This window comes from Barbus barbus (genome assembly GCF_936440315.1).
Source record: "Barbus barbus genome assembly, chromosome: 47".
In the NCBI taxonomy this organism is placed as follows: domain Eukaryota; kingdom Metazoa; phylum Chordata; class Actinopteri; order Cypriniformes; family Cyprinidae; genus Barbus; species Barbus barbus.
The window spans coordinates 18,527,418-18,550,789 of record NC_136725.1 but is presented as its reverse complement, the minus strand read 5'-3'; the positions used below and the strand labels follow the sequence as shown (position 1 = coordinate 18,550,789).

The following is a 23,372-nucleotide window of genomic DNA, read 5'->3' as shown; positions in this document are numbered from 1 at the left end:
TCGGGCCACACACACAGCCTTGTCTTCTTCAGGTAAGATTTCCTCGTTCATGTTGAGGCCGTTGTCTGTCTCACTCATCTCTTTCATTTCTTCCTGTGTCGTTTGAGAACTATTTTTCTGGGAGAGTAAACATAGGCTGAATGTTCATCAAAAAAAAAAAAAAAAATTGTGACTTGGCACTATATGACTGAGTTGGAAAAAGTAAATTGTATTGGTTTCCACCCGAGACCTAAATGTGTGTTTACTGATTGGAAATCATGATACGGTGCCCATATGATAGAACAGCCAAGGATATTTCGAAATAGCAATTAGATGGAAGAAATGGACTCCTGGCAGACACAGAAGCCCAGGTGGCTCAAGTTAATCATTTTTGAATCTTGAGGAATTATGAAACAACAAAACATCTTTTGAGGACATCATTTTTTTTTAAATACTTCGTTCTACTTGTTGCAGCATCCAGGCCTGAATCAGACCTTTTAAGTATTAATCTTATGTATATTGTTCTTATTATTTTTATTCATCAAACTTGCTTGGATGCTTGTAGGAAATTTGCCATTTAGGAGATTTTATGGAGTTTCAAAATGTCATTGACTTTAAAGGAGCACTTAAAGCAAGGGAGTTCATCTATTGTGCTCCAGGCCGTGCAGTTCCCTGCTGGCATTGTATAACACAAAAATAGCCCTCTTCAAAAGTGCGATTATCTACCCTTTTACAAGCCGTTTCTGCTGCTTCTATGCGTTAATGACCACTTTTGTCATTTTGACTCCACATGTGAAATACTTAACATCCTGAAGAAACAATAAATGTGATTTGACGTTAATGTTCAAATTGTTGGGACGTCTATAGATGTTTTTTGAATGGTCTGGTTGGACTAGTGATAGATGTTTTTGATTGTAATTTTAACAGTAAAAGACTAATGCTACATAAAAAAAACCTGTTAACTTTCCCTTTTTCTATATGGTGAAAACTGGATCTAATTTAATGTAATTTTACAGTTCAAAGATTTACTGTTGAATATACATTTTAAAAAAAAAATTCAAATTGCAAAAGAACAAGCTATCTTACAATTTGCAGTGAAAAAACATAAATTGACATTCCCCGAATTCCCTGACAGCTCACATCGAACCAACTGTTTCTTCTCAGATTTTTCTTATAATAGGGTTTTATATTACATATGTTTTTAAGTTAATATTGCTAAAATAATGTATTATTGTTTTGTATACAATGCTTGTACACTTTCTATATATTAGTATTCACCTCAACTTGTGGAAAAGCTATTTACGATCAACTTTGTAATATATTGACAATCATCATAAAAACATGTGGTAATGAGAAATCCACATGATGATTCAAAGATAAAAACAGTTTCAACATGAAGATAAATTCTTTGTCCTAAAATGGCTTTTATTATAAATGTACGTCTACTCTGCAAGTTGAGGAGATTGGTTACATGTTTGCGACTGTAGGAGACGGGCTGTTTCAAACTGAATTTTTGAGACCATCTTTGTTAAACTGCAGTTTTAAGGAGAAATGCTCAGCAGTGGTTTTGACTGATGAATTTGCACTTGTTTTTTCTTTAAGCATATTAAAGACCTTAGGTAGACATGTAAACAACATTAAAAATGTAATCTCCGCAGGGAGTCTATAATTTGTTTTAACTTGTCTGCTTATTCTCTTTTGCAGATGATCTACCTAACATCAACGGCTATGATTCTTTATCAGGAGCCAGTAACATCCATCGCTCAGAGGTTCCTGCAGAAGAAGACGAGGTTCTGCATATGTGCAATGGCTCAAAGCTTCTGCTGCTGGACTCCAAACTCCTGAACACTACGTCTCTCAAACTCTCGCCATCGTCCTCCCCTGACATCTTCTCAAATGCTCCATTCCCTGGGTGTGGACGTGACGGTAGGGACATCTTCACCGGCATGCCATTTCCCCAACTTCAGCGAGCCCATCCGCAGTCTGACGTCTTCCTCCAGGCTCCTTTCTGCAGGAGGAACGACCTGCCTGGGCCTCAACATGTAATGAGGTGCTCGAATGGCAAAGAGCCTATCTTGCCCCATCCACCGGTGCACAGTCAAATCCGGTTTCCGCATTGCACCGAGGCTCCAATGCCCCAGCAGCCTATTGCCGCACACCGCGTGGTCTCCAGTGTGGGCCAGCAGGCGGCCGTGAGCTCCGTCCCCGTCGGCCCACTTCATTCCTGGACGGTAGGTGTTCGAGCAGTGATGGACCCATTCCTGGCGGCCCCGTTTCAACCTCGGGGCCCATTGGGAAAGCCTTAACATTTGAGGAAGTCACTAGCACCCCGTCCTGTCGCCCTAGTGCTTGTTAGTATCTGTGGAGGAAGCAAATCTGGCGTAGTCTATCATGAGACGACTACCTCAGTCCTCGTGACGCCATCTGGCATCACCGCAGCACTTTAGCTCAGCTTCACTATGATGTTCTTCCTCTGTGCGTCTCTCCACCAGACATTTAGAGAGGGATTTTATCTTTTGATTATGTATTCATCCATTTCTTTTCTTAACAGTTTGAGCTTTTTTATATCATACATAGTAAATTTTTTCTTTTACATTGAGTCCAGTATTTAAAAGGACATAAAATGTGAAAATGATGGACCTTTGTTACTCTCTTTACTAGTGTTTTTGTCCAAGGGAGTGGCTGAGAGGAACAATTCAATGTTTTTTTTGTTTTTTTACTTTTTGAAGTACTAACTACCTTTTTGAGTCTAAAAGTTGGAAGAATATCCAGAAACTAGTGACAGAATTGTGTTGAGGCCTTATGACAGGTAAAAATGGCTGGAGAATTGCGTTTCTTTGCTGTTCTTGTACTTTTCTTGAACCCAAGGTACTGTAGGTGCTCCTAAGCTGGACTGGAATAGATTGCAAGTAACTGACAGTCAGATCCACACCGTCTAATGAGGTGAAACCATTGAAGCACTTTTATAATCTGTAATCGTGGATATAGTAGTTTTTCTATATAACAGTCTGCTGTATATTCACTTGTATATTCCTACATGATAAATCATTTGTGTTAAAATGTCTTGACTTTTTTCCTTCATAGCTTACATATGACTTACAGGCTGAATGTGTTCTTTCTATCTATCCATCTATCTATCATCTATCTATCATAGTTCTGTATTTTATATAATTTCATCAGCATTTATTAGCATGTTGCATTTGGGGAGCAACAACATCAAGAGATACACGTCTGCAAAAAAAAAAAAAAAAAAAAGTTATAACAGGCCTTAAAGGTTCACCCAAAAATAAAAATTCTGTCATCACCTTCGGAACACAAATGAAGATATTTTTGATGGAATTTCAGAGCTCTTTGACCCTTCATAAACAGCAATGATATTGTGGTAATATCATTGCTGTCTATGGGAGGGTCAGAGAGCTCTCAGATTCCATCAAAAATATCTTAATTTGTGTTCTGAAGATGAACGAAGGTCTTGTGGGTTTGGAACGGCATGAGGGTGAGTAATTAATGACAGAATTCTCATTTTTGGGTAAACTATTCCTTTAAGGACCAGCAGCTCTTTTTATTATCTGTACTTGACACGAAAGCTGTGATGAATTCACATTTGTTCTGTTGTTGATGAATCCCAGGACATATGGAGTATTGGCCTGAAGCAACACTGAGCCATGAAGCAGTGCTGAGGTATTGAAATAACAGCCAATGTGCTTCAAAGATTGCTGGCAGATTCCACTGCTGTTTAAAAACGTATGTTCTGCACATCTTTTGAAGTTGCGTGAAGGGGATTCTGCAACAGAGCAGCATCATGAGCCTCCTACAGACCACTTTCATATATTCACCATCACCTTAAATTGATCACATACAGTTCGGGGAAGTCGTGGCCTAATGGTTAGAGAGTCAGGCTCGTAATCCAAAGGTTGCGGGTTTGAGTCTCGGGCCGGCAGGGATTGTAGGTGGGGGGAGTGAATGTCCAGCGCTCTCTCCACCCTCAATACCACGACTGAGGTGCCCTTGAGCAAGGCACCGAACCCCCAACTGCTCCCCGGGCGCCGCAGCATAAATGGCTGCCCACTGCTCCGGGTGTGTGTTCACGGTGTGTGTGTGTTCACTGCTGTGTGTGTGCACGTTGGATGGGTTAAATGCAGAGCACGAATTCCGAGTATGGGTCACCATACTTGGCAGTATGTCACTTCACTTCACTTCACTTCTTAAAAACAGAAGCATCAAAACACGTGAAGTTGCTTTTGATGCTAAAGTCTTGAAATGCCTACTCTATGCATTTCAAGGCAGAACGGCATTGTATTCTGATTTATATAAATCCATGAGTCTCCAATATCTTTTTGTCAATGTGTCCGTATGCTTCTGCAAATACCGCGGTACCAGACAGTGCAGATAAGACAAGAATACAAAACAATAATCCTTTTATTTGGATCTCTTCTTTAGATTCAGAGTGTCTGAAGAAGTGCATTGAGATTCATCAAACTGCATTAGCTTGATTTCAGCCCTCTGTGAATACCCACTATTGATTTGTAACGAAAATCTTTGACCTACCTTGACTTCAGGTTGTATGTAGATATTTGATTTTATATACAGTGTGTGCAGAATTATTAGGCAAGTTTGATATTCTGGTTATACTTTTTTCCAAGAACATTTGACCAATTCCAAACCACATCAATCGTAATAACTACTATTGATTTTGTGTTTAATCATTTATAAACGATATATAATTGAAAACTCCAAAATCAAAACCAAAAACTTATTTCAGGTGTGAAGAATTATTAGGCAGGTTTTCTTTTACAGATAAAATGAGCCAAAAAAGAGATTGAACTCAAGAATAAAAGTAAAAAAATTATTTAATGCAATAAAAGAATTTAGCAAAGTTAAGGCATGACCATTGGGCAGCAAAATGATCATTGGGTCAGCACGGTCAGAAAAAACAGGTGGAGAAGAAAAAACACGTTAACTGGAAAAGAATTAACGTGAAGAATTAGGTGAGAAACCACCAGGAACCATTTAGTCTCCAGCACCATCATATTCCAGAACTGCAACCTTCCTGGAGTTTCCACAAGTGGAATGTGTCAGGTTCTCAATAATTCTATTATTGCATTAGTATTGCATCCTTCTCATGGGCATTTTTTACTTTTATTCTTGAGTTCAATCTCTTTTTTTTGGCTCATTTTGTCTGTAAAAGAACCTGAAATAAGGAGTTTTTTACTTTTAGCCTTCATGGACAATTATATATCACTTATAAATGATTAAATACAAAATCAATAGTAGTTATTACGATTGATGTGGTTTGGAATTGGTAAAATGTTCTTGGAAAAAAAGATATGACCAGAATATCAACTTGCCTAATAATTCTACACACACTGTACACTCAGTTCAAGAAGCAAAATCTCTCTTTTTCATCTCTTATGTGACACGTTACACTTTTAATCGCTTCTCAGTTCTTTTTGTGGCCAGTTGTCCTTGTGAATGTCTGCACACAAGCACAGAATGGAATTTTCCACCCTGCTTATTCGTATTTCTCAACCAGTGCTTTGTCTCTTGCTTAGCTCTATCAGTCATGGTCTAACGGCAAAAATAAAAAATGGTAATTTATAGCTGTGATCCTTCGATAAACAAAAGATCATCAATACTAATAATCAGTACAGTTAAAAAAAAAATCTTTTCACAAGCTAAAATTAAAACGTAGTGTTTAATATTTTTATTAGATTTTAAAGGAACACTCCACTTTTTTTGGAAATAGGCTCATGTTACAACTCCCCTAGAGTGAAACGGTTGTTTTACCGTTTTTGTATCCATTCAGCCGATCTCCGGCTCTGGCGGTAGCACTTTTAGCTTAGCATAGATCATTGAATCGGATTAGACCATTAGCATTTGGTCATCAAAAATTACCAAAGAGTTTCGATAATTTTCCTATTTAAAGCTAGACTCTTCTGTAGTTACATCGTGTACTAAGGCAGACAGAAAATGAAAAGTTGCGATTTTCTAAAATTGTATTTCCATCTCTGTTGCAACAGGTTTGGACGTGTCTAAAATGACAGTACCCTGATGTACAAGTCATTGGTGTTTGGTGACGAGTTTTTGGCTAAAGGTCTGCATATAAAGTCACACCAGAGGTGTTCAGCTGGGATCAGGCTGCAGACCAGTCAAGTTCTTCCACACTGACTCAATCAATCATGTCTTTCTGAACCGTGTCTTATACACAGAGGCACTGTCATGTTAGAATAGAAAAGGGTCTGGTCCAAACTGTTGCTATAAAATTAGAAGCACACAATTCCCTAGAATATCATTATATGCTTAAACATTAAGATTTGTTCTCATAGAAATTACTAAAGTAGTCAAACATGTTCATTAGAACGGGGTGACCCAATACTTTTGGCAATATAGTGTATATCTATGATGGTTCAGAGTTGTTTTAGCATGTTGCTTAGGTGTGCAGAGTAAGATGTTCTTGAATGCAAACATCAGTGGGGAGTCTTTTTGAAAATCCCTTTATTCTGCTGTTGCGACTGATCTAAGATGTTTTACAAACCTCTCAAAATGTTTACGAGATGTGTCCTTTTACGAGGCTGAGTGCGACCAGAAATCAATTACAGCAGATATAACTGGAACCAACCACAAAGTCATTTTGACCGGTCAGTTTGCAACACTTCAGCACGAGATAATCTTTTATCCTCCTTTTAGGAATTTACTATGCTTGGATCTTGAGAGCTGATGTCATTAGCCACTGGACTGTGGGTCTGTCTACCACTGAGAAGATTCTCACGTAAAATAAATCAACAAATGGAGCCGCAAAGCCTTCTTGACGAGGACAACAGGTAGGCCTATTAATAGAGCCAGAAACCACTGCCGTGTTAAGGGCTGCATTAATGCACTGCCTCTATGCTGGAAAGAATGAATGCATTTAAGATATTTAAAAACAGAATTGATTTCTGCATTTTTTCATTGCTATTTTCATTGGCAAATTGGACCACTGGTTTATGGGGAAAATAGCACACAGATTGGATGGATTTTTAGCACAATATGGTGGTTTGTGTACACACTGCTGACACATAATTGCACTCAGAAACAAAAGTGAATTTTGCACAATAGGTCCCCTTTAAAATTAAACCACATTTGTCAGTGTCCAAATATATATTGACCTAACTGTAAATGCAGCTTTGAGCATTAGAATTTAAAATCATACCAAATCTTACTTAACCCAAAGTGTAACACTGCTTTTTCATATCATTATTTGCAATTATAGCTACAACCTTTATGATATTAACTAGCAGGAAATTGCTGAAGCTGTCTAGAGCAATAACTAAATGGCTATTTCATTATTCATCATCTTTAAATGATGTCAGCTGAAGAAGAAAATGGTTTGAGCCCTGTTGACTTGGAACATGAATAAAGGTTCAGGTTAATTTAATAAATGCTTTGTTCTGTATGAGTGTTCGTGCAGCACAGGGCCCCCTGAGAGCCTGTGATTGTGTTAGTGCAGCCCATGGCCACATTACTGGAATGTTTCATCAAAGACTGTTTATCTTATAAGCAAATGAATGTGAGCATAGTTTTCAGTAAATTGGGTGAGTAAACTGTAGCGTGCGATGCCTGTCAAAGCAAGTATACATGACTAAACATAATGTACAGGGAGGAGACATTTCCTTATACAGAATATTTATTTAAAAACTTGATCACCTCCATTAGGAACTGATCTTAAAAGCAGATTTTCTGTATCTCAATGGAGTGAATGATGTGATGTGGATTTGCAGTAGATTGTAGAAGACTATACTGTTCTTCAGAAATTAATACTTTTTTTATATCAAAGATGTATTAAACTTCTCTGAAGTGAGAGTATAGGCATTTATGATGTTATAAAAAAAAATCTTTTTCAAATAAATTCTTCCAAAAAGAGTAAAAACTCACTTGAAATTAATTTGCTGTTTCCAAAAGAGGATTACATTCCAAAATCCTAGCAATCATCTTATGGTTACAAACTGCAAAAAATAAAGTGCTCAGTCAGTGCATTTTAAATCTACAACAAACACTTTGGTCATGTAAGACCTTCCCCTCTATTCACATTCTTAAAAACCTTCCATTTTAATATGATTCCTCACGTATCAACACCCATGTGTTCACTCAATGAATGACAGACCAGTTACTGAATTTCCAGTTGACAGGCATATCCAGAGAGGGGAAGATATTCTTCAAAATGAGCATTTTTATCAGGCTCCTATGTGTAGGTTCAGTCATTTCACTTTAAAGCCAATAGGTTCTTTTCATTGCCATTAAAGTGAAATAACTGAACATAAACATAGCAGCCTGATAAAAATAATAATTTTAGAAAAAAAAAAAAAAAATGAGATGGCACTTAGAGGCTTTTGCATCTGAACTTTTCTTATATATATTATATATATATATATCTCAAAGGTGCAGTGGATTGCTCAAATGTGACAGTATAGGCATTTATGCTATAAAAAAGACTTCTATTTCAAATAAATAATGTTCTTCTGAATCTCTATTTATCAGATAATCCTGAAGAAATATCACATTAAGTAGCACAATAGTTTTCAATATGGAAAATTGAGAAATGTTTCTTAAGCAGCAAATCAGCATATTAGCATGATTTCTAAAGGATCATGTGACACTAAAGACTGGAGTAATTTGGGATCACGTGAATTAAAAAAAAATAAAAAAGATACCAAACCCAAACTTCTGAACAGCATATTTCAATGGTAATGCTGCTTGTTCAAATCTATCATTATTTGCAATTATTGCTATCAGCTTGATGTTAACCAGCATTAAATCGCAGAAGCTACATAACACGATAAATATCTATTTGGCTATTCGTTACCTAAATCTAAAGGTTCCACAAGAGTTCCAGAAGTCATGTCAAATACTAACTTTTGATGATTATTTATTGCAACCGAATTCAAAAATGTCTTCAAGACATGAGATCAAACTGTAAATTTCCTTTGTTCTATTTGTCTGCATCTGCTAACTGCAGATGTGTGCTATAAAATGTTTAAGATAAATATATGTTTAAGTTTTTCGATTTGTGGAGTAAAAGGAAAAAACTGAATTGGGAGTGCTGCTGGGGGTGTCCCGGACACCAGTGTCCACATTATATAAGCGAAATCAGTCATAAAAGAAAGTTGTTTGAACCTTGTTTACCAGAAGCATGTGGGCTCATTTTAATATAATAAGGCTTTTGTTTGCTGTATGAGTGTGCGTGAAACACAGGAGCCTTTGAGAGTTAAAGCCCCAGAGCCTCTGATTGTGTTAGTGCAGCCCATGGCCACATTACTGGAATGTTTCATCAAAGACTGTTTATCATATAAGCAAGTGAGAGCATCATTTTCTGTAAATTGAGTGAGACGGGGTTTGTGAATAGTAGAGAGCGATGCCTGTCAAAAGTATTAAATTACTTAACATATCATTTGGCTACTGATTACGTTAATCAAAAGTGTCCAAAGCATATGACGTTAACCGAAGAAGAAAGTTGTCAATGGACTACTTGCAAACTACTATGCTTTCCTACAAACCTGCAGCAAGCCAGTGTTTGTAGGGACATGTATTTTAAGTCTTCTTGCAGAACCTCGTTTTAAGTGGCGTTTAGTCAACTAGATAGATCCAGCACATTGAAAGTATACCTAACTGGAAACTAGTATCGAGCCTCACTAATTGAAAACAGAAGTGCATCACAAAGTTCAGTGCAAGTAGTCCATAGGGTTTATTTTAGAGATCGCCATAGAGTCTTCAAAGAGACCTTGAGTTTGACCAGTTCTAAACATCAATGCTTTGTTAAAATAACAACATTTAATATATCTGAGTGGCTGGTTTCAATGGTAGCATAAATGTGCTGCTAGTGAGTTGATGCCCTCATTGCTGTTCATTAAGCCACTCGGCACCGGTGCTATGAATGGCATTTCATTTGGGAATAAGAGCCATGTGACTCAAGCTGAACATTTCCTTTATCATAGGTGTGGATGGTTTCAAAGACTGAGTCATAATTGTGATACTTGCCAAAATCCGATGAAAACATGCTATTGAGCCCACATAAAATGTTGACCCAAAAGTAAGACACAGAAGTACAAATTCCAACGTTTAATTGAAGCGTGTAAAAACATGCTCTTCATTAAAAAGGAATAGCCTGACACGCTCTGTACATCTGTAACAGCTCAAGCACAAGCGTTTCAACCCAGAATGAGAAATAAAAATCACTGTTCAAGGTAAAAGAAGAGACAGTATAGTTAAATGTAGCAAAACAAAACATAGAACTGCTGTATGCTTGAATAGATTGTAGCATTATTACAAATTCTGTAATACTTAGTCATGCCATTTCAAACCTGTATGGGTTTCTTTAGCAGATACACAGGAAAATATATCAAATGTGTTTGAATCATTTTGTGTTCTACAGAAGAAACAGAGTCAAATGGGTTTGGAGTGACATGAGGGTCAATAAATGACACCGATCTATCCCTTTAAATGCATCACTTGCAAACGACAGAACAAAAGACATTTTAAATTAAAAATCATAAAGCACCTCATGAATTTTTACTCATGAATCTGTTGTTAGCACATGTTTAGAAAGCATCCATATATACAGTACAAAACAAAAGCCTGCATTGTTCCGCAAATGTTCAGCCAGATCATAACACTGAAATATCAACCACTGATCAAAGGGTCATGCGGTTTCCTTTGGAATAGAGTCGTGATTTCAATTTGTAGGCTAATTCTGGACTTTCTATTGGGTTGTACGTGTAGTTGTTTTCAGTTTATAAGTGAAATATGGTCCATGGTTAACTTAACTTGAAGAAACGTTCCTCCGTTATAGAAGGACTACAACAATTGTTAAATTCTTCAACAAGCACGTAAACTCGCATGCTCGTAGTCGATATGTGTGCACTGTATTTTGGAGAATGTGAAAGTCTCTTCAAATGTTAACAGACTTTATTTTACTCTAATCCAAAACCACTTCTCTGAACTCCCACTGGAAATTCCCCGGGGAATTTATGGACGTGCTAATTCTCTTCTGGGTTTTAGGACTACAGACCAAATGAACTATTTGATCAGTTTTGCCGTTGTTTCCTTCCATTCTTGCAGTCACTTGAATGTTTTATCCTGCAGATGTTTTCCTGACATGTTCAAAAAGGATCAAAGCTAAACCTGATCTGTCAAGTACTAAAGGATCTATAATACTGATGCTTCTGGTTTAAACCTTTCATATCTGCAAAGCAATAATGATACAATGTGAATAATTTACAGAATCATTTTTTAATGAACAAAGCCATTAGGCATTAAAATATGGCTACGTTTTAGCATAGAATAACAGGCCGCTGAATTGTTGAATATTAAAACACATTAGCCTTTAATTATTTAATGGTCCAATGTCAGTTTCCACCCTCAAAATAAGGCCTAAATGAAAAATCTGTTTATTTAAAATGTATATAAAATAGCATTGCGTTACACAGTTTTAATATAATTGCATAGTTTATTATTTGAAGTAATCCTAATTCAGAATGCATTTATTACATTTGTTTAGAATCAGCATAAAATAATTCAGTTCATTTACTTCAAAATGTTTGAAATACGGCTAGCTGTGTAACAAGCAATATTCGAATAATTAAGCTGTGTGAGATTGATTTGATTTTAAATATATAAACCTGGCTATTGTGTAAACTCATTCAGTTTATTAGTACTATTGCAAAAATCCTACCTGTCTTTTTGTGTGACTGATGAATATGCATCGCATTGTTTATTTGTTTGTTCGTGTGAACTGTGTAATCCAAATGGATAGAAATTTTCAGTGCAAATCAAATACATCTAAAATTTTTCATTTTAAAAACTCCAAATGCTTAGAATTTATAATCTCTTTCTGATTCTTTCATTCGACTCACTTTGACGTTCTGTTCATTTGAAACCTCAAAACAATTAATAAAGAACATGGCAAGGTGACAAACCTCGAGCTAATTCATAGATGTGCAATTTTAGAAAATTAACGTCTTAGAATGTTTGTCAACCTAATCAGAATCCAGTATGCAATAACAGTCACTGCCACATTAAATCCCATTTGCAACCATTGTCAATTATAACAATCATGTTGCTCCTTTCTATGCCTGAAAAACTCTTAATTTTTGTGCCGGCGTAACCAGCAGTTTTTCTTGTGCAAATCACTTAGATCTACTCAGTCAGTCCTGGTAGCACTCTGGTTCATCAGGGCCTGGACGAGGTGGTGGACGAGAAGGAGGCGGGGCTCGTCCGGGCGGAGCCGCTTGAGGGGGCGGAGGCAAGGTACTGGGTGACGAGGGCGGCAAGAAGCTTGTTGGTGGTGGCGGAGTGGGTGGAGAAGGAGGCAGTGTCACATTGATGTTCAAACAGGTAGGAGGAAGAGCTCTGGTTGGAGGTGGTGTGTAAGGAGGAGGGGTTATGGATGTTGGGGGTGGGGTTGACGGCAGAGGGGGCAGGGTGGAGGTTGGAGAGTGGGCGGAGCAGCGCGGGGTGGGCGGCAGGGTGCCCTGTGGTACAGGAGGGCATCTGCTGTGGGGGAGGCTGTAGATGTGGCTCGACGGGTTGTTGTAAAGCGGGTATCGAGGGGGCGGGCAGGATTTCACACGGGTAAATTTCATGCAGCGACCCTGGAGAATCAAACATTTACATTTCATTTGTAAAAGCTCTTAATGAATACATATGAATATGAATACATACAGTGCTGCTAAGGGTGGCCCAACCAGTTATTAGGTTTAGGGGGCAAGCACTTTTTCACACAGGGCCATGTGGGTTTGGATTTTGTTTTCCCTTCATAATAAAAAACTTCATTTAAAAACTGCATGTTGTGTTTACTTGTGTTATCTTTGATTAATATTTAAATGTGTTTGATGATCTGAAACAAGTGTGACAAACATGCAAAAAATAAATCAGGAAGGGGACCAACACTTTTTCACATCACTCTATATGCATAAGAAATAAAAAAAGAAAACAAATATTGTTTTGCGATTTTTTTATTTTTTATTTTTTTTTTTTGGAAAAAAAATTCAGCTTTGCCATCACAAGAATAAATTACATTTTAAAATGTTAAAAAGAGTTATTTTAAATTGTAATAATATTTCACAATATTACTGTTTACTGTATTTTGATCAAATCAATGCGGTGAGCATAAGATACTTCTTTCATAAATATAAAAAAGTGACCACAAACGTTTGAGCAGTAGTACATATTAATAGTTTTCTGATGATTCCAAGGCATGGTTTTTAGGAAAATTAAGTACATATAATTACATAGTACTGCATGTCAAACTCTGACTTCACAAGATCAAGGAAAATCTGATTTCTTATGGCACCTCTAATAGTTTCTACTTGTTTAAAATCAGATGGATTCCACAGTATGGCTTTGAATGATAAAAAAGGCATTCGTGAGATGAATTGAGTACAGTTTACTGTTTTGTGTTATTTAGCTCAGTGCAGTTTAATATAGCTTTAAAGAATCAACAGAAGCTCTTGTTTGCCTGTGAAGATCCAAAGCAGTCCCATTGCTTTAATTTTAAAGACCATCTGATTTCCATCCAACTTTCTTGTTCTATTTACCACAGCAGATCAGACACCCCAAAACGCCCCTCTGTGCATTCTTCTGAGGGAAAGGGGAGGGGGGTTAATGTTTTAAGCAGACTATGGTGCATTCCTTTAGGCAGGAGCAATATTAGCAGACTGGTCCTATTGGTCTGAAGCTGAGCCAGCGTCCTGTGTACCTTCACTCTGCCTCTATTTCTGACTGCACTTATTGCTAACAGCTGGCCTCCTTTCATCCTCAATATGCATCACAATGTTTTCAAGTGTTCCTCACAATCTGCCTGCAACATTTTAACGAGAACAGATTCTGAAATAATCCAGAGGACTGCTTTATATTCAGCATTACCTTGTGTGGAAAGTTTTAGCCCTATTTAATGTGTTATAACTTGGAAATATTGTCACAGAGCTTACAGTCAGGTCCATAAATATTGGGACATCGACACAATTCTAACATTTTTGGCTCTATACACCACCACAATGGATTTCAAATGAAACGAACAAGATGTGCTTTAACTGCAGACTGTCAGCTTTAATTTGAGGGTATTTACTTGGGACAGAATAATAATCATAAATCAAACTTTCACTTTTTAATTGCAAATCCTTTGCAGTCAATTACAGCCTGAAGTCTGGAACGCATAGACATCAAGAGACACGGGTTTCATCCCTGGTGATGCTCTGCCAGGCCCCTACAGCAACCGTCTTCAGTTCCTGCTTGTTCTTGGGGCATTTTCCCTTCACTTTTGTCTTCAGCAAGTGAAATGCATGCTCAATCGGATTCAGGTCAGGTGATTGACTTGGCCATTGCATAACAGTCCACTTCTTTCCCTTCAAAAACTCTTTGGTTGCTTTTGCAGTATGCTTTGGGTCATTTTCCATCTGCACTGTGAAGCGCCGTCCAGTGAGTTCTGAAGCATTTGGCTGAATATGAGCAGATAATATTGCCCGAAACACTTCAGAATTCATCCTGCTGCTTTTGTCAGCAGTCACATCATCAATAAATACAAGAGAACCAGTTCCACTGGCAGCCATACATGCCCACGCCATGACACTACCACCACCATGCTTCACTGGTGAGGTGGTATGCTTAGGATCATGAGCAGTTCCTTTCCTTCTCCATACTCCTCTCTTCCCATCACTCTGGTACAAGTTGATCTTGGTCTCATCTGTCCATAGGATGTTGTTCCAGAACTGTGAAGGCTTTTTTAGATGTCGTTTGGCAAACTCTAATCTGGCCTTCCTACATCTTGTGGTGAACCCTCTGTATTCACTCTGGTGAAGTCTTCTCTTGATTGTTGACTTTGACACACATACACCTACCTCCTGGAGAGTGCTCTTGATCTGGCCAACTGTTGTGAAGGGTGTTTTCTTCACCAGGGAAAGAATTCTTCGGTCATCCACCACAGTTGTTTTCCGTGGTCTTCCGGGTCTTTTGGTGTTGCTGAGCTCACCGGTGCGTTCCTTCTTTTTAAGATTGTTCCAAACAGTTGTTTTGACCACGCCTAATGTTTTTGCTATCTCTCAGATGGGTTTGTTTTGTTTTTTCAGCCTAATGATGGCTTGCTTCACTGATAGTGACAGCTCTTTGGATCTCATCTTGACAGTTGACAGCAACAGATTCCAAATGCAAATAGCACACTTGAAATGAACTCTGGACCTTTTATCTGCTCATTGTAATTGGGATGATGAGGGAATAACACACACCTGGCCATGGAACAGCTGAGAAGCCAATTGTCCCATTACTTTTGGTCCCTTAACAAGTGGCAGGCACATATGCAAACTGTTGTAATTCCTACACCGTTCACCTGATTTGGATGTAAATGCCCTCAAATTAAAGCTGACAGTCTGCAGTTAAAGCACATCTTGTTTGTTTCATTTGAAATCCATTGTGGTGGTGTATAGAGCCAAAAATGTTAGAATTGTTGATGTCCCAATATTTATGGACCTGACTGTATATGGCGAATATCTATGCTAGAAGTTTGATATGAAGTTAATTTAAATATGAAGTTAATTTAATAAATTATACGCTACACTTCAAACAATTGGAATAAGGATTTTTTTAAAGAAGTCTCTTATGCTCAAAATAAATTAAAATACCTTTTCTCAAATATATTTTAAAATGTTATTTTTTCCTGTGATTGAACTTTCAGCCGAATTTTCATTCTAATATGCTGATTTGGTGCTCAATTAATATGAATGATGATGTTGTTGTTGTTGTTTTTTTGGCGCTTACTCCAAACTTCTTAGAGTACCACGGTTTAAACAAAAATATTAAGCAGGAACTGTTTTTAACATTGATAATAATAAGAAATGTTTCTTGAGCATTAAAGGTGGGGTAAGCGATTTCTGGAAGCCAATGTTGATATTTGAAATCATCAAAACAAACACGCCCCTACTCCAAAAGGGTCTCGCCCCTATTTTGATAGCTCCGCCCCACACATACGTAGCCTACACAACCATTATAGAAGTCATTATAATCAGTGATGCTGTCTACACTGGATGCTGTGCGACGCGACAAATCCCCGACAGAAAACTGCTGCCGCGTTCTATTTATGACATGCTGACACAAATTTCAAATGATTTTCAACAGTCGCTTTAACACGTCCAGTGTAGGCAGACCTTCGGCAAACGTTTTCCTCTTTTGTTTTTTTTATTCGCCATCTCTATCTTTGTCGCTCAGCTCGGCTGTTCACTGAACGCTCTTTCCTCGACATCATGAGTAGACACACCCCTTACTGCTGACTGACTACAAGTTTGTTTTGGTACTCGGCCCCGACTCAGTTTTCTAAAGCTTTTGAAAAATTACATACCCCACTTTAAATCAAAGCATTTTAGAATGATTTCTGAAGGATTATGTGACACTGAAGATTGGAGTAATGTTGCAAATTCAGCTTTGCGTCACAGGAATAAATTTTAAATGATATTGAAATAGAAAGTGTTTTTAAATTGTGATAATATTTCACAATTTTACAGTTTTCACTGTATATGTAATCAAATAAATACAAGTAATAAATAATTTGTATTGTTCCAAATCTTTGACCTGTTGTGTGCATATGCCACAAATTGACAACATTGTTGACGTTGTTCTAATATAGCGCATCTGTGTTACGTATGGCACTATTCATTACCTTCTCTCCCGGCTGAGGCCTCATCACAGATACGCGGTCATATCCTCTCCTAAGCCACACCCACAGGGCATCCAGTTTCCCCTGAAAGATCCGAACACAACAGCGGTTGTGAGAAATTCAAGGTAAAAAACACACTTCATCAACAATGCATGGATGATTTTCAGGGTAATCTGTAATTGATAGTGGTACAGAGAGACTTACAGAGGTCTTATCTGTTGAATTTTATTTTATGCACGTTGTTAACTGACAAGTTCCACTAACTTTCCAATTTCTTTTCAGGATCAAAGAAAAATAAGCTAGTAGAACAGTAACACTTGGAATTTAGTGACGCGGACATCTAATTGACTGACTCTGATTCTTCGGTGTGTATTTTCAATTCAGTGAATATTAAAGTTTCTCATTATTTGGGTGTAAAATCACTTTACCGAGTAAATTTTTAGCAGAATCTGGGCCAAATACACACAGAAGCTTCTCTTCGTTTCTCTCAACCTATGTGTGTTTAATTTCTCCGTCTCAGAGCGAACTGTCACCCAACATAATCCAGAGGAAAGAAGGTGGAAGAGAGAAAGAAAAGGAGTTTGTTTTGTTGGGAAATGGACCAGCTCTGCAAAGCTCATCTCCCTTGGGTCAGCTCAGTTCAGTGTCTGGTTTAAATTAACCCTCCCCTTCCATCTGACAGAGACATTATGAAACAATGCAAGAACCGCTTCCCGGACTGGCTGAGGCCACCACAGCACACGTCGCTTCTTCTGAGCACCTTCCAGTCTTCCGATGAATGACCAAGTCGTTCGTTGTCCACCAGATGACCATAAAATAAGCATGACACTGTACTGGGTCATCCATAGCTGTTGTGTAATGTGTTTTTGCTAGGACGCACTGGGATATGAATAGTTTTTGGCTTACTTTGTATTAATTCAACACCTTTTACAATGCCATCCCTGGCCAACGTAGACCAGCATGAATTTTCATTCTGGATCGGGCTGGTTAGAGCTGGTTTGGTTCTGGTCAGCAAAACTTGATAAATTAAGAATAAAAAATCACTTCAGTAGACTTTATATTAAAAGATAAAAACTGAAGAAAAAAGGTATTCATTTAAAAAAATAAATGTCTGATGGGGACACCATTTTACCATCTAGAGCACTGGTCTCAAACTCAATTCCTGGAAGGCCACAGATCTGCACAGGTTAGCTCCAGCCCTATTCAAACACACCTGATCCAGCTAATCAAGCTCTTCAGGATCACCAGAAACTTCCAAGCAGGTGTGATTTGGACCTGGTTGGAGCTAAACTATGCAGAGCTGCGGCCCTCCAGGAATTGAGTTTGAAACCAATGATCTAGAGCAGGGGTGCCCAACCCTGTTCCTGGCGATCGACTGTCCTGCAAAGTTTAGCTCCAACTCTAATCAAGCACACCTGAAGCAACTAATTAAGGTCTTCAGGATCGCGTGAAAATTAAAGGCAGGTGTGTTTGATTAGAGTTAGAGCTAAATCGGTATGCATCGATCAAATGACTAATGATATGATTTCTCAAAACAAAATATGTATACATCTATATCATATTAAAAGACTTGTTTCTTATAAAAAAGATTAAATTGCCACAGAGCTGTCATTTAAATTGATTTGATTATTTTGACATTATTATTTATTTGTATCTATTTCTCTATATAATTCAGTATTTTTGCAATACCTCGAGTACCTATTTTGTTGAAAAAAATGCAGGATTTTCTATGAAACAATATTCACTCAAAAATTTGCTCATAAATTTCACACGTAATTACAAAGAAATGGCAAGTAAGGCATTGAACTGAATGCAATTTTTTTAAATATAGAAAGTATTATATAGTATATTCTTATAAAACGTAGTCCAATAATCTTTATTTAAAACTTTGAAACATTGAGTATATTAACATTGACAAAAAAAATCTAGATTACTGCACAAGCCAATGAAGAGCTGACGATTAATAATAATAATATGTGTGACTTGATTATTTTTCTCATTTATTGTTCTATATTATTTAAAAACCTAAAGTGTATTTTTGTTGTGGATGTCCCAGTTGGGATAAACAATTTGCAATATTCAGATTCAAGTTCAATTAAATGTTCATGTTAAATTTCGGTTGCATTTTTTTAGTTAATAAAAGTAACTATTTGTGTAAAATATAGGTCACAATATTGTAATATGAATCTTTTAATTGCATGCCCTTGAATCTATCAAATCATAATAGTTTTGCAGCACATCTTGAGGTACTGGCTAATAATGTATTGCTTTTAAGACATTTCGAATATCAAAATGCCATGCTTTAGTTTCTTAATGCTGTGAACGAAACCTGTGGTTGCACTTATAGTCCCCCTGAAAGTAAACTGATCTACCTTGATTGGCGAGTACCACTTCTGAGGGGAGATGGGTTTCCTCATGCCATTGTTTAGGGTCCGAGTGGTCGGAAACTCAAACTCTTGCTCTGGCATCTTCACCCGAGCATTCTTTGCCTTCTCCAGTTTGGCTCCTTCTTCTGTGGATCCCTTATCTCCCCAGCGCACCTGGACACACACACATACTCATTCATATCATTGCAGTGGACCGGAGCAAATGGAAGCTGTTATTTTCGTTCCAGACACCCTTGCCTTACTTCCATCCTTTTAATGCCACCAGCTCCTCTCCCACCATAATACGAGGCGTCCACTGTCGGCCATTTCTTCTTTGGATAGGCTTCATCCTCTTCATCCTTCAGAGAAAGACAATCTTATTGAGTTAACATGAATTAGTCAATGACTTGATTTTATCAATCAAGAACCGTTTGGATTGCAATTCCATGTGAAGTTCTGTTGGTTTTAAATCGTCACTGGAAAAACATTATGATGAACAATAAGATGAAGTATTGCTTAAAGTTTCAGTAGAGGATGGAAAAAGATGCTGTGGCTCATGCTAGCCAGCCAAACTGATGCTTATTATTATATATTACTAATTATTAGGCAGATGATTTGAAGTGTTTGGAGGAGCTGAATACAAATGAATGCATCCTTTGTTTAATTCAATTATGCTCAAGGGCGCACAAGAACAAAGTCATAATTTATTCTCATGAAAACAATAATCTTTTCCAAGCACGGACAGGAAATTATGTCAGCCTATACCTTCCAGTCATCTATCTGGATTTCATAGCTCATAAAAAACACAGAATTGGGTTTCCATATGTTCCCACGCGGTCTGACTGCAACATGTTTAATGAGCCTAGGAGAAAGAACTGAAATTTTAGCATGAGCTTTACATTTATTTTTTATTTTCAGTGCTATCCTAGATGTTAGAAACCTTTTGCAGTCTTTTGATACTTGCTAATGATCCACCACTTATCTCAAACCCTGTCCTCAGGGTTTAGAACAATGTTACATTTAGCAAAATAACAACTCTTTTTAAATGCAGTCCATGTGCGAACTGTAATGACCTTAACTCTATCGATAAGAGAAGCATCTTGCAAAAGGATCAAGAAAAACAAACTGCAGTTTGAATGTTGCATTTAAAACAATTTATCCATTCATTATACAATTTAATATACCTGTTTTCTATTTGAATATATCTTTAAATTAAAACTGAATTTGCAGCATCATTAATCCAGTTTTCAGTGTCGCATGAGCCTTCAGAAATCATTTTAATATCCTGATTTGCTGCTCAAGAAACATTTCTTGTTCTTTGCACATTTGAAAAGGGTTTGTTGTTTAATATTGTTGTGGAATATGGACTATTTCAAACCATCATGACCCATCCCTAGTACAGTACAGTTGATCTTCCTGAAGTAAAGTTCAGATATAAAATTTGGAGCGATGAGTCCTGAGGGCAGAAATCAGGGATCAGTTTGTATTTCCACTGCAGACTGTTACCTCAGACACTGCAAGACCTCCTTAAAGCTTATGGAATTTCCTGTTTTGAAGGAGCAATCGGAGACTTGGAAAGAGGAAGAGCTACAACGTGTCCAGGTTGAAATGTTCTATGGACAATTAAACTGTTCTCAAAATTTCATAACGTTGGAGAGGTAGTACAAGAACTCCTCAACAGTGGAACTGCTCTGTCTTTTCTTTTCTTCCCCCGGTGTTTACATTTATCTTAGTCCAAAAAAGGGTGAAAATCGTTACAATTAATCAAAATCCTGAAATACAAGCTTGGACATTTTGCTAACTGCGTCTTTCTGTTTTCCACAGAATCAAGAAAATTATCTAACGTTCATGTCTGAAGATACATATAAAATATGATACTTTTTGCGATAAGTGGTTCAGGATTCAGGAAACAAACAAATAATCTCGGTCACTTAATTTTAAGGTCCAATTTTCGCTATTAATAAACCATTAACTACGACTTTTGCCTCTTTGCTGCTTGTTAATAGTAAGGTAGTTAAGTTTAGGTATTGGGTTGGATTAGGGATGTAGAATATGGTCATGCAGAATATGTGCTTTATAAGTACCTATAAACAGCCAATATGTTAATAATAGGCATGCTAATAAGCAACTAGTTAATAGTGAGAATTGGTCCCTATACTAAAGTGTTGCATCATCTCTTACCGAGCTGTCGTCCATGACTGGTGGCGGTGGCTCATGGACAATCTGTTGACATAAGAATGAAAATAAGTTGTCGTAACATAGCTCACGATTTAATACTTACTGTACCTATTGATTATTACACCTTTAGAAACTATAATGCATCAAAACCTATGACAAACAACCATTCTACATTTTACCTTTGGTTACAATTATTTGTGAAAAAGTAGCCTATGTTATGAGCAGCTTTAAAATCCATTACATATAAAGGATTCAAGCAAAGTGTTAACAAAATTGTTACAGTTCTTTATGTCACAGGGGTCATTTGTGAAGGAATGAAAATAAGATTTGAATATGAAATATTATTTTAAATAAATGATTCCCTTTAATTCCATCTTTCTTCCTAGCAAGACTTTTTCCATGGCATCACTGGGCTCAAAAACTGCTTGAAAACCACTTCTCTGCACTGTAATAACTGGATTTTGGGCTCTAGTTGGGGTAACTTTTGAAAAAGAAAGCTGAGATGAGGGGCTTCAGTATGAAACTTACCACTGTGCAACAGAGGGGCCAAAACCACCAGAGTGTCGCCATAGCGATCAGCAGCAGCAGTATCAGCAGCGCTATGGCCAAGAACGTACCGTCGGTCTGAAGGACAGAGCAGAGAAACAGATCCGGGGAGGTTTATGGTCCAAAGGAAATAAACATTGAATAATTTTCCTCATGCCACACTCGAACCCTTCTGGATGGGGTTCCACTTAAAAATTTGCAGCGTAATGTAGTTTAGGGGAGAGAATATTAATAGGAATTGCGGCAAAGAGCTTTTTAAAACCCTATCTTGATCTCAGTGTGAGTGACAGGAACCCCATAATAAGGCATCTTATATTGAATGTATTTTTTTCTCTCTTGTCTGAAATCAAATAGAGTATATCTCGAAACCTGTGAATAATGTTTCAAAGTCACATTTCAGCCCAAAATCAAAGGAAAGAAATATGTGTCTATACATTACTTGAACTGAAAATGAAGCCTATTTTTGTTGTTGTTGCATTGACATCATAATTGTGTTCGTAATAGTAATTTATTATTACTGTAATGCAAAAAATAAAAATAAAAAGTCCAGATGCATGAAAAAATCTTGCATGTTACAATAAAAACTGGTCCTAAAATGTGATCTTATCTTCACAAATATCAACAAACACAATATTACTAAGCTGATAAAACACAATCTTTCATGTCTTTATTGAACACACCCATTAAACATACAAAGTGATGGTGGAAAAAGTAAGTGAAACAGTGCTTTAATAACTGGTTGAACCACCTTTGGTAGCAATGTCTCAAGCAAGCGCTTCCCGTAGCTGTGTATTAGACCTGTGCAACGTCCAGGTGTAATTTTGGACCATTTTTCCTTACAGACTGCTTCAGCTCACCCATATTCTTAGGGCGTCTGGTGTGAATGGCTCTTGAGGTCATTCCACAGCATCTCTATTGAGTTGAGGTTTGAGCTTGACTGGGCCGCTCCAAAAAGTGGATCTTATGTCACTGAAGCCATTCTGTAGTAGGTTTACTTCGATCTTTTAGGGTCATTTAAGGTCAGCACCCAGCTTCTTCTGAGCTTCAACTGGTAGACAGCTACCTTGAGATTATCCTGTAGGGTATCCTGATAAACTTGTGAATTAATTTTCCCCTCCACAATGGCAAAGCGGTCCCAAATTATGATGCTCCATACTTCACTGTTGGGATGATGTTTTCATGTTGGTAAACTGTTTTCTTTTTACGCCATAAATAGCACCGCATGTTCTTCCCATAGAATTCTATTTGTCCACAATCCACAAGACATTTTCCCAGTAGTGTTGTGGAGTGTCAAGGTGGTCTTTGGCAAACTTTAGGCATGCTGCAATGTTTTGTTTGGAGAGCCGTGGCTTCTTTCTTTGTGTCCTTCCATGGATACCATGCCTGTTCAATGTTTTATGTATGGTTGACTCGTGAACAGAGATGTTAACCAGCTTCAATGAATCCTTCACGTGTTTAGTTGATACTCTATGGTTCTTTTTCCATTTCATTGAGCATTCTGCATCGTGCCTTTGGAGAGATTTTGGCTGCGCACTTACTTCTATGGAGAGTAGCCACGGTATTATATCATCTGCATTTATAGACAAATTGTCTAACTGTGGACTGATGAATATCTAAAGTCTTTGAGATTA

The 23,372-nt window shown here is 37.5% G+C and overlaps 2 protein-coding genes across 6 annotated transcripts in view; one reads left to right on the top strand and one right to left on the bottom strand.

Annotated features, from left to right (window-relative positions):
* The window catches only part of aak1b (AP2 associated kinase 1b), a 37,760-nt gene extending 34,547 nt beyond the window's left edge, over nt 1-3,213 (top strand). For all 4 annotated transcript variants that reach the window (XM_079411004.1, XM_079411003.1, XM_079411002.1 and 1 more), the window contains one exon: nt 1,684-3,213. In XM_079411004.1, the coding sequence (XP_079267130.1) occupies nt 1,684-2,285 (602 nt within the window). In that variant the 3' untranslated portion in view covers nt 2,286-3,213. The remainder of the gene's footprint in view (nt 1-1,683) is intronic.
* A 6,844-nt stretch (nt 3,214-10,057) lies between these two features.
* antxr1b (ANTXR cell adhesion molecule 1b) overlaps nt 10,058-23,372 on the bottom strand; it is a 28,756-nt gene continuing 15,441 nt past the window's right edge. For both annotated transcript variants that reach the window (XM_079410256.1, XM_079410255.1), the window contains exons 13-18: nt 21,724-21,819; nt 21,199-21,240; nt 19,281-19,376; nt 19,024-19,191; nt 16,655-16,735; nt 10,058-12,602 (exon numbers count right to left, since the gene is read on the bottom strand). In XM_079410256.1, coding sequence (XP_079266382.1) covers nt 12,156-12,602; nt 16,655-16,735; nt 19,024-19,191; nt 19,281-19,376; nt 21,199-21,240; nt 21,724-21,819 — 930 coding nt within the window. In that variant the 3' untranslated portion in view covers nt 10,058-12,155. The remainder of the gene's footprint in view (nt 12,603-16,654; nt 16,736-19,023; nt 19,192-19,280; nt 19,377-21,198; nt 21,241-21,723; nt 21,820-23,372) is intronic.